General features: G+C 34.8%; 1 protein-coding gene across 19 annotated transcripts in view; it reads left to right on the forward strand.

Moving 5' to 3' along the window:
• Positions 1–13,718, forward strand: part of Ufd4 (ubiquitin fusion-degradation 4-like) — a 465,356-nt gene that overhangs the window by 252,889 nt on the left and 198,749 nt on the right. For 13 of the 19 annotated variants that reach the window (XM_069848281.1, XM_069848285.1, XM_069848292.1 and 10 more), the window contains one exon: positions 9,991–10,026. The exons of the other annotated variants lie outside the window; for them this stretch is intronic. In XM_069848281.1, the coding sequence (XP_069704382.1) occupies positions 9,991–10,026 (36 nt within the window). The remainder of the gene's footprint in view (positions 1–9,990; positions 10,027–13,718) is intronic. 19 annotated transcript variants of the gene reach the window in all.

Below are 13,718 nucleotides of genomic sequence, written 5' to 3' on the forward strand. Positions count from 1 at the left end.
GTATTTCTGATTTTTAAAGAATGACTATTGTACTGGAAGTTAATTTATTTTGTGGAAGTGTTTATTAAACATAGGGGGTCATTGTCTTCATAATGTGACTATTTCTCATTTTTGAAAAAACGGTTGAATTACACAGAGGGCTAAATTATTTTGTGCACAGATATTATTTGAAACATTACAGGTCAATGTATTCATAATGGGTGTATTTCTTCAAGAACAGTTATATTGTACTGGGGATTAATCTATTCTATGCAGACATAACTTACTTAGTAAAAAATATATAGGTTAGTGTTTTCATTCATGGGTATAGCACTATGTTTGCTGGAACTCTCTTCCTGTAAACATCTTTTGACTGAACCAAAGCAGCAACTATGCATTAATCTTGAAGTGAATATTCATTTGACACAGACTATATAGCACTCTCTCCTGGCTAAGTATTTCAAAAGCCGACTTCCCATTAATAAAGACAAGACAGTCATTAAAGGAGAATGAACCATGGAAAGAGTTCATCATCTTTAAAAGAGGGCAATATTTCCAGGCCATAGCAAATATGCACTCATTACAATCTATTACAGAGAGGCCAGTCTTAAGTGAACCCAAGAGAAAAAACCTATTAAACCTATTAGACATGCTGGGATTTCTGGACAAGAAGTACCATGAATTTTATCGGAAAATTTGTGCTTGCAAAATAAGAATTGGCATAAATTATTTTTGTTAAACTCATAAAATTGTTTTACTTAGATTTTTAATAATTGCTTTCGTACAAGAAGAATAAAGTTTTGTTAGATAAAATCTGCTAGGTGGTGTTCTTTCAACAATAATATAGCTTTTTTTTTTTTTTTTTTTGTAATCAGATAAGTTTTCTGATGTTCTCTAAAAAATAATATATATTTTGTAATAAAATATACTTTCTAGTGTTTTAAAAACTGTTTTTTGCCTCACCTATACAATTTCATTTTTATGACTTACAAACTTTCCCATGTCATCGCCTCAATGTCAGCTCAGCTCCATATGCCAACATCGACAAAAAGAAACAGGCACAATAATGCTCCTTTGGTCTTCTCCACACCCTTTTTCCCACCATCTGGAGACCTGAGATTGAATCTTGATTCGTCCAGAAAATGAAGAAAGGCTTCACTGCTCTTCAGTCCAATGTTCATGCTCTTGAGTGAATTGCAGATGAGCTCCTCAGTGGTGTAGAGATAATTCTGGCCTTCTGGCAGGTTTTCTTGTGATCCACAACATTTGTGATAAGTATGGTGTTCTTGAACTGTCTCACAGCTTGTAAAGACTTATGGGCTTGTTCTCAATGCCCCCGCTACATAATGATAATTATGTCCACTATTATTGTAATTAATGTAACAGCTCTTGTGGAATCTTCAGAGGTATCCTTATTTGAAACTGTAATAGGTACTGAATGATAAATCAGTAAATGAGAATGCAGCAATGCCACATTATCAAAGCCGAATAATATTGGCAGTGCAGTGTTGTGAAACTTAAGGTACAATTACACATGGCTATTTTTGCAATGCTGCAGTGCAAAATCCGTCGCAATTCGCATACTGTGATGTATGAAGAACAGTGCAACTCAGAAAGTAGTGGCTACTGAACCTGCTGATCTCATATTGTTCATGCTGCATACAACATACAAGTAGGGATGCGTGAACAGGGTTCTCAGGCTTGCAGCTGCAACTTTCTGAATTAGTTTTATTGAAACATTTGCAGCAGTTGCTAGCATAGCCACTCAAATATGCTAATTTTGCTTTATATTCTATTTTAGTGTTTGAAGTGATGAAAGTAAATGATTTGTGGCATTCACTAAAAGTACAAGTATATGTGTTAATGATACAATTTATTATTATTATTATTATTATTATTATTATTATTATTATTACTGTATTATAACTTTCCATAACATCGTTTGAAACAGGAGAATTGACAACATTGTTTACGAGAATAGTAATATTGGTTATAATTAAAGTGTGGCTTTAAAATAACGATAATATCAATTTTGAATACTAGTTAGGACAGAAAAATAAATAATGAATCTACTTGAACCAAGAGAACACTTATGGAATTTGGAAATGACAATTATCATAACAAAAGATAAGACGCTTGCCTTTAGTAGAAATTGTGTGTGGAATGTAAATGTTAAAAGATGGCATTAAAAAAAATTGCATTCTTCATGCCCAACATAATAAAGAGCCATTAGCAAAATAATCTTCGTGACACTCACAAAAATTTGCTATGACATGATGTTGTTAACTAATGCTGAGTTCTTGGCAGTAAAGCCATTCACTCTCTTTCTGTCCAATATTTCTCACACATACAGTGGGTTTAAAGGGAAGGACTGAATGTGAGTGAAGATGATTCTGATCCATTTCTTCCTGAAAACTGCACAATGGACAAAGTGGTGAAGAAATAATTCCAATTTTGTTCAAGCTTTTGACAAACAGTCATGCCCTGTGTGTAATTCAAAGGATGCAACTGCACTTTTCCCTGGATACCCAGGAATTATATTTTTTTGTACATTGAGACACTCCCATCTTTTATTATTAGAAATTTAGTGGAAATGGTGTGATATTATACCTTCATATTTTGAGTTGATTGATCTTTTTTAACTGTTACGAATGATAAATGAGGGGTTGGAAAGCAATGGTGGATCGTTAATGTTTAGGTGAGGGGTTTGGACTTTTTCCATTGCTGGTTGTTACAATCAAAAATTAAGACACAATGTTTCGAAGGGTGGTTCTCCCTTTGTCTTCAGGTGGAAGGATGCATGAAGGATAGTCTTCAGAAACTGCATGTGTACATATTGTTGCCTCCTTCTCTACCAAAAAAAAAATAATTCCGAGACCCAAAATGATACAAATAATAAATTATAATAAACGATTTTTGTTTATTAAATTCACATTGTTTAAAGTAATAAAGTGTTACGATTTTTTGGCCATTAGAGTGTTATAATGTGTGGTGCACCATTAACCAAACAGTTAGGCTTTCCTATGCAGGATTATGAAGTCCGATTGAAATTTTATAGTGGACAAAGATGGCTTTGGTGCCAGGTTTTTTAAGGATACTCCCATCTCCTGTGCTGTCATTTCATTATTTATTCACTCACTATTTATTATCCATGAGATGAAATTGTTGGACAAAGTTATACTAACACTGTGGTGATGATTGATGGTAGATGCAACAATAATCTAACCACAAGAGAGACCTAGCAACTGATATATGCCATGGTATGCAACTTCATGATTAAATATACTCTTTATTAATATATTAGCTACTTCGAATTAATTAAACAAATCCTAATGGCAGTAATTCAGTTTTTTTTATTTACTTTCTTTTTTAGTATGTTGAATCATCATGAGTTTATTTCTCTGTTGGTGTCCAGTAGTTGCATCCAGTCAATTTATTACGATTTCCATAAGATTTGACATTTTAGAACATTTATCGTTTAATTAATTCATGTTATTTCTATTGATTTTTATGAATAAAATATTGGACTTTAGTTTTAAAAAATATTCCTGTAGCCTATCATTCATGGTGGAATTAACAGATTTGCAGATGGACAGTAATTCTAAACAGATCTGTTGCAAACCAGTGCGTGCATACATTTATTAAAGCATTATGGGGAAAGTTTGACCTATGTATAGTGAAGTCTCACAAAAGAGATTTCCATTAGTTTTACACTTTTAGTTAATTGTTTAGAGCGCATTATTTCTGTAACATGTGTTGAGTCTTTGTGAATATGTTGTCCAAAAGCATATTTTTTTTCACCCTTTCATTCATTTAAAGTTTATTCATGTGTGATACATTTTATTGCTTAATATAATATTCGTTTCCAAACTGGCAGCCACAAACCATCAAGTTCAAGTTCATATCAATACACATGAAGTTAACATTCTGTTCTTGCTTGATTCATATCCTTTCTCAAGTCTGTTTGGTAATTTTGTGCAAATGTAATGTGTAATGTGTGTGCGTGTGTGTATTAGCTTCGAAATTAGAGTACTCGAATATCTGATAAACAGACCACTGCTCATAAGTTCTCTTCGGTTATTTTGAACTTTTCTTTTGAAGCAGGGTGTCAGCAACTCAATGGTCATGACTGATGAGGTATTTTTAAGTCGAAAATGTTGTATGAACATATGTTTGAAACTCACTCATCACTAAGCTGCGGGTTTTTAAGCACTAAAAGAAGTCGAATAGGCAAAAAGGCATTTATAACAGTTATAACTCCACATTATTATTGACAGATGCATCAAACATCAGTTTCTGTAGGGATATCATTGTGTCATTTAATATTCTAATGTTCTAAGAAAAATTGATGTCTGTTGTCTGTAAAAATATTGTTGAATTTAGAGAAACTTCTCTCCACTTGAACACGAAGTGATTGGACAGTATTTCACTGACCCAGTCCTTGCTAGGGACAATCTGTAGGCAATACAGTATTGTCAAATGTTGTTTCCAGTTTGTGCTTCTACCACCACCAACACTTTCTTCCAATCAGAACTCATCTTCATTATGTTTGAATACTTGCCTCTCAGTCCTCCAAAACTGCCTGGTACTTCTTGAAGTATAGTTTCCACTTCCTTCATGACTTGCATTGAGTTGTGGAGTGGAATGCCCCTCACTTCTAGTTTTGTTACATGAGTAGGCAACTTACCAAAGTTAGTCTTCATGAAAACAAGACCAGGCTTTAGCTTTGGGTTCACTAAGACAGCTTGTGCCTCCACTGTGCTTACTGCCAGGTCCTCATCAAGATCATCAATTATCAAACAAGGCGAAATTAAATAAGAAATAACCGACAGCACTTACAGCAAATGCACAAGCTCAACCAAAACACAACTGTAGCCAACTCTCAAGCCACTCGCAAAATGAACACAAATGCAATATAGAAATGAGCACCAAGCTCTCGAAATAAGACAATTTTTTTATTGCTTGATTTTAAATTATGTGGTTTCTTCGTGCTCTTGTGGCAGTGAAACATAACAAATATAGAATAATCAATAATTCTTCGATTTCTCCTTGCTGTGGTAGCAGTGAAATGTTTTCTGGTGACTAAAGGGAAACAAATTGGAGATTTAGGCAACTTTTAGACACTTATAAGTAACAAAGGCATTATGGGCACATAGAATTCGCATATATTATTCCAAGTACCACAAAATGAATAATTATTGTAACCTAATAGCCTACATTTTCAGTTTAGGGATTAAAATAGGCAAATAGAGAGAAATCCGCAGCTTACATCACACAGTTATGGATATTTTAATATTATCAATTCAACGAAAATAAATGATTGTGATATTCATTCTTTAAGACTAGAATTTATTATTTAACATTTAACATTTCGAAACACTTACCACGTAACATTTGAACGTGAAACTTTTCAGAACTCCTGCTACACATTATGTCTCAAATACCAACGGTTTAACATCTGTTTGAATAATGAACCCATCACACAAACACAAGCTTATAAATATTTAGGTGTAACTTTTGGTAACAAATTAACCTGGAGACATCATATAGCTATAGTAATGGAGAAGGCAAGTAGAAGACTTTCCATCTTGGAAAGACTAACTGGAAGTAAATGGGAATGTTCTAGACAAGTCTTGAATGCAACATATAAAACACGCATTAAACCAGTTCTACAGTATGGTTGTGAAACAGCGATATTACAGTAAAAAAATCAAATTTAGATAACATTGAGAAAGTCCAAAATCAAGTGTTACACATTATTACAGGGCTGTTTCATCCACTCCTATATCAGTTCTGGAAGGTTTTACAGATGGCACTCCATCACAATCAGACAGAAATCAACGTAGTCTACTTTTATATAAAAAAAAAGCCTAATGTAGACTACTGGCAAATATACTCAGATACTCCTGGAACCTTAGAGGCCCAAAAAGGTTTCATACAGAAAGTTAACCATATACAAAAACAATATAGCCTACCATTAGACAAGTATAGTATGGAAAAGTTAAGTTTTCCACCTTATACTGTCAATAGATTAAAAATCCATTATAATATAAATCTGATGGAACAAATTAAAAAAAAAAAAAACAGGATGAAAACCCTGTTCGTTCAAAACAAATTGCACTAAAAACTATCAACACAAAATTTCCAGAAACTGAGTGGGTACATATCTACATCAATGGCTCTGGTGCTGGAATTTACAGTAAATTATTTTGTTCTTATATATTTGTGTCAAAATTCAACTGTTTTGATGGAGAACTTTGGGCAGTGAATTCTACTTTAAACAACTTTTCTATCACATTAACCTCTTTAATAAAGCTATTATATTTAGTGATTCTAAATCAGCTATACAAGCCATTATGCAAACAACTATACAACAAAAAGAATTGCTGAAATTCACCAAAGTATCAAACACAATGTCTTCACAAAACAATAGTTTTGCATTGGATTCCTTCACACTGTAGAATTCTTGGTAATGAAATAACAGATTCCTTACCAAAAGGTAATCCAACAAATTATAAATTCATGGTTATCATTTCATTCCTCAAAACTAATAATTAAGAAAACCATCCAACAAAAAATAGATGAAAAATAAATACATGAGAGTGTAAATAAGCAATGGAATATTTTATTAAACAATAAAAATTTAATTCCACAATGTCCACAAATGAAGGTTGTCAAACTTTTCTGTTATATACAGGACATGATCGTTGGCTGTCCATCTATATAAAATAAATATTTGTTCTGCTCTTAATTGTCGTCCAGATGACTTGGCTATAGAAGACGAAAAAGGATTATCTATTTTAAGGGAAGAAGTTGAACTAGCACTTAAGGAAATGAAGAATGGGTAAGCAACAGGAGTTGATGGAATCCCCATTGAATTAATGAAATGCTTGGGTGAAGAAGAAGGAAATTCTATCATTATGCAACGAAATATATGAGCAAGGCAACTGGCCTGAAAATTTCATGGAGACTGTGTTGCTTCCAATACCAAAGAAAAATAATGCCAAGAAATGTAACGAGTTCAGGACTATCAGCCTGATATTGCACTAGGCAAAGATTCTTGTGCGAATACTGAGTCGACGTTTATATTCTAAGATGGAAAAACAGTTGGAAGAAGAGCAGTTTGGCTCCAGGAAGGGAAAAGATACAAGAGATGCAATTGCACTGCTATGAACAATCGGTGAAAGATACCTAGATAAGAATAAAAAAGTGTATAGAAAAGGCATTTGACAAAGTGAATTGGAATAAACTGATGGAGATCCTAAAGAAAATTGGCGTGAATTGGATAGAGAGGAGGCTGTTCAGTAACCTTTATATGAAACAACACGTCAAAGTCAGGTAGGAGAAGAAATATCTGAAGGAAATGAAATAGGGAGAGGAGTAAAGGATGCCCTTTATCACCTACCATGTTCAACATCAACTTGGAGTATTTAGTGAACTGTTTTCAGAACATGGGAGAGGTGATAGTAGGAGAAAGAAGAATAAAGTGTGTAAGATTTGCTGATGATATGGTGTTGTTAGCAGAAGAGGAGATGATACTAAGGAATATGCTTACTTACTTACTGGCTTTTAAGGAACCCGGAGGTTCATTTATGCTACTGAAGCTAAATGACGGCTGTGAGCAGTATGGAATGAAGATAAATGCCAACAAAACGAAGACCATTGTTATAGGAAGAAAAGTAAAGAAGGTAAACTTGCAAATTCTAAATGAGGCATTAGAGCAAGTGGACAGCTTCAAATAATTGGGATGTACTATAAACAGTAACATGAGTTGCTGCCAAGAAGCCAAAAGGAGAATAGCAATGGCCAAGGAAGCTTTTAATAGAAAAAGGAGTATCTTCTGTGGACCTCTGGAGAGAAAACTAAGGAAGAGACTAGTGTAGTGCTTTGTGTGGAGTGTAGCATTGTATGGGGCAGAAACATGGATGTTACAACGAAGTGAAGAGAAGTGAATAGAAGCATTTGAAATGTGGATATGAAGAAGGATGGAGTGTGTGAAGTGGACAGAGTAAGAAACGAAGCTGTGTTGGAAAGAATGGATGGAGAAAGAATGTTGCTGAAACTAATCAGAAAGGGGAAAAGGAATTGGCTGGGTCACTAGTTGAGGAGAAACTGCCTACTGAAGGATGCACTGGAAGGAATGGCGAATGGGAGAAGAGTTTGTGGCAGAAGTAGATATCAGATGATAGACGACATAAAGGTATATGGATCATATGTGGAGGCAAAAAGGCAGAAAATAGGAAAGATTGGAGAAAGCTGGGTTTGCAGTGAAAGACTTGCCCTTGGGCAGAACATTATGAATGAATGGTTTACTTTGTAAAGAGGCTAACACTATAATGGATATGACACACCCCAAGAAATGTATAAATTTAACAGCTACAGATCTGTCATTATGATACTGGGAAGCAAGAAGGCAAATGGAAGAACTCCAATACACCAAGCGTTAGCAACCAACAAACAAACAATTGAGGAGGTAGCTCCCTGAATAGTATGATGGTCAGCACAAATGAATACAGTGGCAGCCAGAATCTTATTTTTAATAAGTTCATCTCTAGTATACTGCATAGGTAAGGAGGTTAAGGTCAGTTGATCTCAGTGGCCAAGTGATTGTTTCCCCTCTTGTAATCCAACAGTTGTGATTAAGCAATGTAGTAACATGAGGAGTTGTGCCATCCTGCTGTATCCACATCTGACTTCTGTTCTAAAAAGGAACTTCTTCCAGTAATCCTGACAGTTCATTCTGTAAAAAATTGAGGTTGTACTGAGATGGTTGTCAAGAATGTCACACCAAACATTCACCGAAAAGAATTATCAAGTGTTATCATGAATGTGAATTCAAAGTATTTGGTATGTTGTCTCTACTACATGTATCCATAAACAAAATCATTTGACTAACACCAATACAATTAGATATTCTTCGGATGCTATAGATGAACTGCTATAAACCATGCTAAGAATTGCTTTCTCTTCAGCAATTTCTTGTTATACCGGTTAGCTTTAGGAAAATTATTCATTTCTCTTAGATGTCGATGCACATTGCTAAACATTTGCCAGTGAGGTACTTCTCAAGCATGGAAGCATTGGCAATATTCTTCAACTACCACTCTTACATTTCCATCACAATATCGATAAATGAGGTAAATATCAATGTATTCCTCACTTGAGGAGCTCATTTTCAAAACTTCTCTTGTCAACCTGATAACGAAAATGAACTTCTGTGTCCATGCATACTTCATATAAAACTCTACATACAACTGTTATGATTTGGCTTCAGAATATCCTCTACACCACTAAAATCTTGCATTAAAAGTGACTATTGGAATCAAACTGGCTCTTCTCCACAACAAAATTGCGACAAAATATTAGTTCGAGTTTTTGATGCTCCCATTTGATTCGAAATGCACCCAACCTCTTTGGTTTCATAATGTCTCTTACCTAGCTGGTAAGAAATTTTAGACCTAAAAATGTTTTTCGTGATTTTCCACAAAGGTATGGGAATGGACAAGGGTCATTTTGAAAATAAGCTCCTCACTTTAAACGTAGCCACTGCGCTGAAACATTAAAAGTAACCATAGCAACAGCATTAATGATTTATTACATTCACACCTACACCAATTTTTAAATTAAAATTGACCATAACTCTGTTATGATTGAGTTTTGAACACATGTTCTGACTGAAATGACTTTACCAAATACACTGTTAAGACTACGGCCATAGAGTTGCAGGACAACCTATATTTCTGGATAAAATGTAGTGTATGTTAAAGAGCAATACAAGTTATGAATGAATTGTTCTATTTTCCAAGTTTATATTGCATATGAGAATTATGTAACCTGTGATGAATTATGAGAGGGCATGTGTATTGATATTATATAGGTGATGTTTATCCCCATTTTCCTTCTTGATTGATGTTATTGATGTTATGGAATGCTTATTTGTGTTGCTGTGTTTGCATCCCTAGCACTGCCCTGTGGATATATATTGACACATTGTCCCCTTTTTTTTAATAGGAAAAGGAAGAAATACAGATACACTTACCACAGAAGGTAAGAACATTATCAAAGCTAATAAAAATTTATGCGAGAGATAAAATTGAAACATATGCATACTAGAATTCATAATGGAGACGTAATCGGATTAAAGCACTAAACTGTAGTTAGTGGTAAGTACACCACGTGTTTCATCCTCTTCCTAGTTATTGTTTTGTATTTCTTATTTGGTGCCTATGAGTTTTTTGATTAACAGTGTAGTTAGCATATGTTTTTATTTTCCACATGCATACATAACAGATATTAATTTAATAAATCTCTGACAGTATGTGTGCTGTTACTGTTAATAACATTAAGATTTCTTAAATGTAAGTTCATTCTGAAGTACTAACACTTTTGAAGTAGCTTTTGCTTTTTTGTTTATTTTCTGTTTTAACCCTCCGCAAGCTGACCTGAAATGCATACGCTGTAAGCTAAGTGGGTATGGGGGTACAAAATGGACCCTGCCCAGCTTGCCGAGGGTTAAATATATTTCTTGTAAAATATTTTGTAAGTATTAAAAATTTTTGTTCACAGTTGACTTTTGCTTCGTAGTTGTAGCTTTTTTACGGTTTTCACCTTAGTTCTATGATATATTAGGACGAAAGTTCGTATTGTATAATAAATAATTGCATACACTGTATAGACAAAGATATGGGTGGAGAGGATGTCTGGGCACTCCCTAATGTACCTGTGGAGCCTTCAAAATACGTGAATTGTAAGAAACTCCTTGAAATTGCACAAAACTCAAACAGAAATATTCTGTAAATAACCTTTTTTTTTTTTCCTTCTTAATAAACATTTGGTTACACACAAAGGCTAACTCTGGACTGGATCGGTATAGCTCATATTTTTTTCTGACAAACTCAGTTTTATCCCCTCTGCTAAGCAGACTGGTTTCCACTCATCCGTGTAGATGATGTAGTCATTGATGAATTTAGGAACATGGTTCCTTTCCAGAGCCGTTTTTTTTTGTTATAATGACTCCTGTTGCCTAACAATATTATAAGTCAAAATGTCTGGTATTCTTGTTTTGTATATTTTATTTCTCCCAGTCGTAATTTTTTTAATCTATGCTTATTTCAAGGTATTTATTCAAATAATTTAAAGAAAACAATAGTCATTCCAATTTATAATTCAGGAGATAAAAACAACATGAATAAATATAGACAGACCCATTTCGTCAAACTTGGCAAAAATTCCAGAAAAATGTATTAAACATAGGATAGTTAATTATTTACAAAAACATATTTTATTATATTTGCCTCTTTGCCTCATTATATGGTTCTTTCCAATATTAAACTTGGTTCTTATTGACTGGACTGTTCCAAATAAGTACTTTAATATGATTTTTGGCATCTCTCAGCTCAATCTCTACCCAGAGATCTGGTTGAGGGACTATTTTACCTCCGGAGAATTTTACACTGAAGGACTCCTTATATCATAAGCTTTAGATAGTGAAAAATATAGTGGGACTGTGTTGGTGTTAATGCAGGTTCCGTCGATACTTCATAGTTACTTGTTTGCTTTCCTCACCACGTCAAGGTGGGTATGTGCAAGGGGGAGCTGCTTTTGATAATACTCCTCACAGATCCATTTTATTGCAATCTATGAAACTTGGAATCAAAGCCATAATGCTAAGTTTTCTACATTCTTTTCTTAATGAAAGAACAATTCAAACCTCAGTAAAAAACCAAAAAAATTACAGGTAGTATATTCCAAGATTCTGTTTTAAGAAGAAATTTATTTAATATAATGTTACATGACTTACCTGATGTTCCATCTGATGTAAAAATAAGTATCTATGCAGATGATGATACTATATGGGCTATGAACAACGATCCAAATAAAACATTAAGAGTTATACAAACAGCTGTAAATAATATCTGTAATTGAGCATGCAAATGGAATCTACGAGGGCATGCTGAAAAGTAATGCCTCCTGATTTTTTATGTGAAAAGTTTTATAGTTATTTGAATGAAACAAAACTGGTAAGTTACTACAACCTTACTGTTCATGCCTGAGTTTTATTTTTCCACATAATCGCCCTGGCAATGAATACACTTCTCCCAACGGGTGACCAGTTTCTTGATACCATTACTCTGATGACGAAACCACAGCCTCACTTCTGTCTGCACTGCATCGTCAGAATCAAAGGGATGTCCTCTCAGGTGTTCTTTAAGTTTTGGGAATAGGTGAAAATCTGATGATGCTAGGACAGGACTATATGGAGGATGATCAACAACAGCGAAACCAAGATGCTGAATGTGTTCTGTTGTCATTGCACTGGTGTGCAGACGAGCATTATCATGCTATAGGAGGGACTGCTCCGTATCTGGATGAACTCTTCGAATTCGTGCTTTAATTTTGTTTTCTAGGGTTTCACAGTACCTTACAGAATTAATGGTAGTGCCTATTTAGGCTTGAATTCCATATGCACCACACCTTGAATATCCCAAAAGACTGTAAGCATGAGTTTGCCTGCTGATGGCACAGCCTTGAAATTTTTGGGTGCAGGTGATCCTTTGTGGCGGAACTGCATTGATAACCTCTTGTTTCCGGAATTGAAATGGTGTACCGAGCTTTCGTCACCTGTAACAATGTTTAATTCATCACCTTCCCGTTTGTAGTGCAGAAGCAATTGTTGACGAATGTCCATTCTCTTCTGTTTCGTGCGAGGAAGGAGTATTCGAGGCACCACTGCCGTCTGGATCCCCTCCCCTAATGTCTCGTTGTTAACTGGCTGCTCTATGCTATAGTTTAACATGGAACCCACTGTACAGATGTATTGACACAATTCTCCTCTAGAGGCGCTATCTAACGCACTCATATCAGTACAATGATGTGGTGTACAGCAGTGTGTATCTGTACATGTTGGAGCTTCACAAACAGATTTACATAGTCGCAAATGTAGTAATGGTTCAAAATGGTTAATTGTTGTGTGCTTTTTGTAAATCCAAACAGGGAAAATCTGGTTTGGTAGGAAGCTCTTATAACAAGGCAGAGTGACTCCAAAGGAAGTAAGTGGATTCCATTCGATTATGCACGTGTTTGTAGCCTTCATTTCCAAGAAGAAGACTATAGGGAAAATTGTAAAAGAAAGATTTTAAAGCCTGGTGTTGATTATCCGTGCCTACCTTCAGAAAAGCAAGAAAATCCTCGGAAAATACGAGAAAGGACACACAGAGAAGAACGACAAACAATCAACAATGAAGTTGGTCCACCAATAGAAAATAGTGGAAATGAAAGGATGTGAACAGTGGCATCGGAATCCTAGTTGATTTTCTGACAAGAAATAATGCTCACCAAAACATAATAAATAGCAGGCTTCGATCCAGAATACAGAGAATGCAAAAATAATTGGCAGACGTAAAACCTGAACTTGAAAGTGCACAGATAAAGCTCAATGAGTGCCCAGAAATGAAGAAAATTAATATGATAAAAGAGGCTGCAGACGAAAAGAATCAGAAAGCTATGTACCTATTGGACCAAATTAATAATTTCGAAAGGAAAAAACCAGAGTGATCAGAACAGTTTATTCGATACTGTGTTGTGTGGAGAATAGCATCCCCTAAGGGTTATAAATATGGTAGAACTTCCGGATTTATTTCAGCTCCTTCACGAAGTACTCTAGACAGGTACATGGGACATATTTTGACTGTGATGTGGGCATTTCACAGTTGGTAAAAGACAGGCTTAAAGCTGAGTGT

Source organism: Periplaneta americana, chromosome 15 (assembly GCF_040183065.1).
Source record: "Periplaneta americana isolate PAMFEO1 chromosome 15, P.americana_PAMFEO1_priV1, whole genome shotgun sequence".
NCBI classification, from domain to species: Eukaryota; Metazoa; Arthropoda; class Insecta; order Blattodea; family Blattidae; genus Periplaneta; species Periplaneta americana.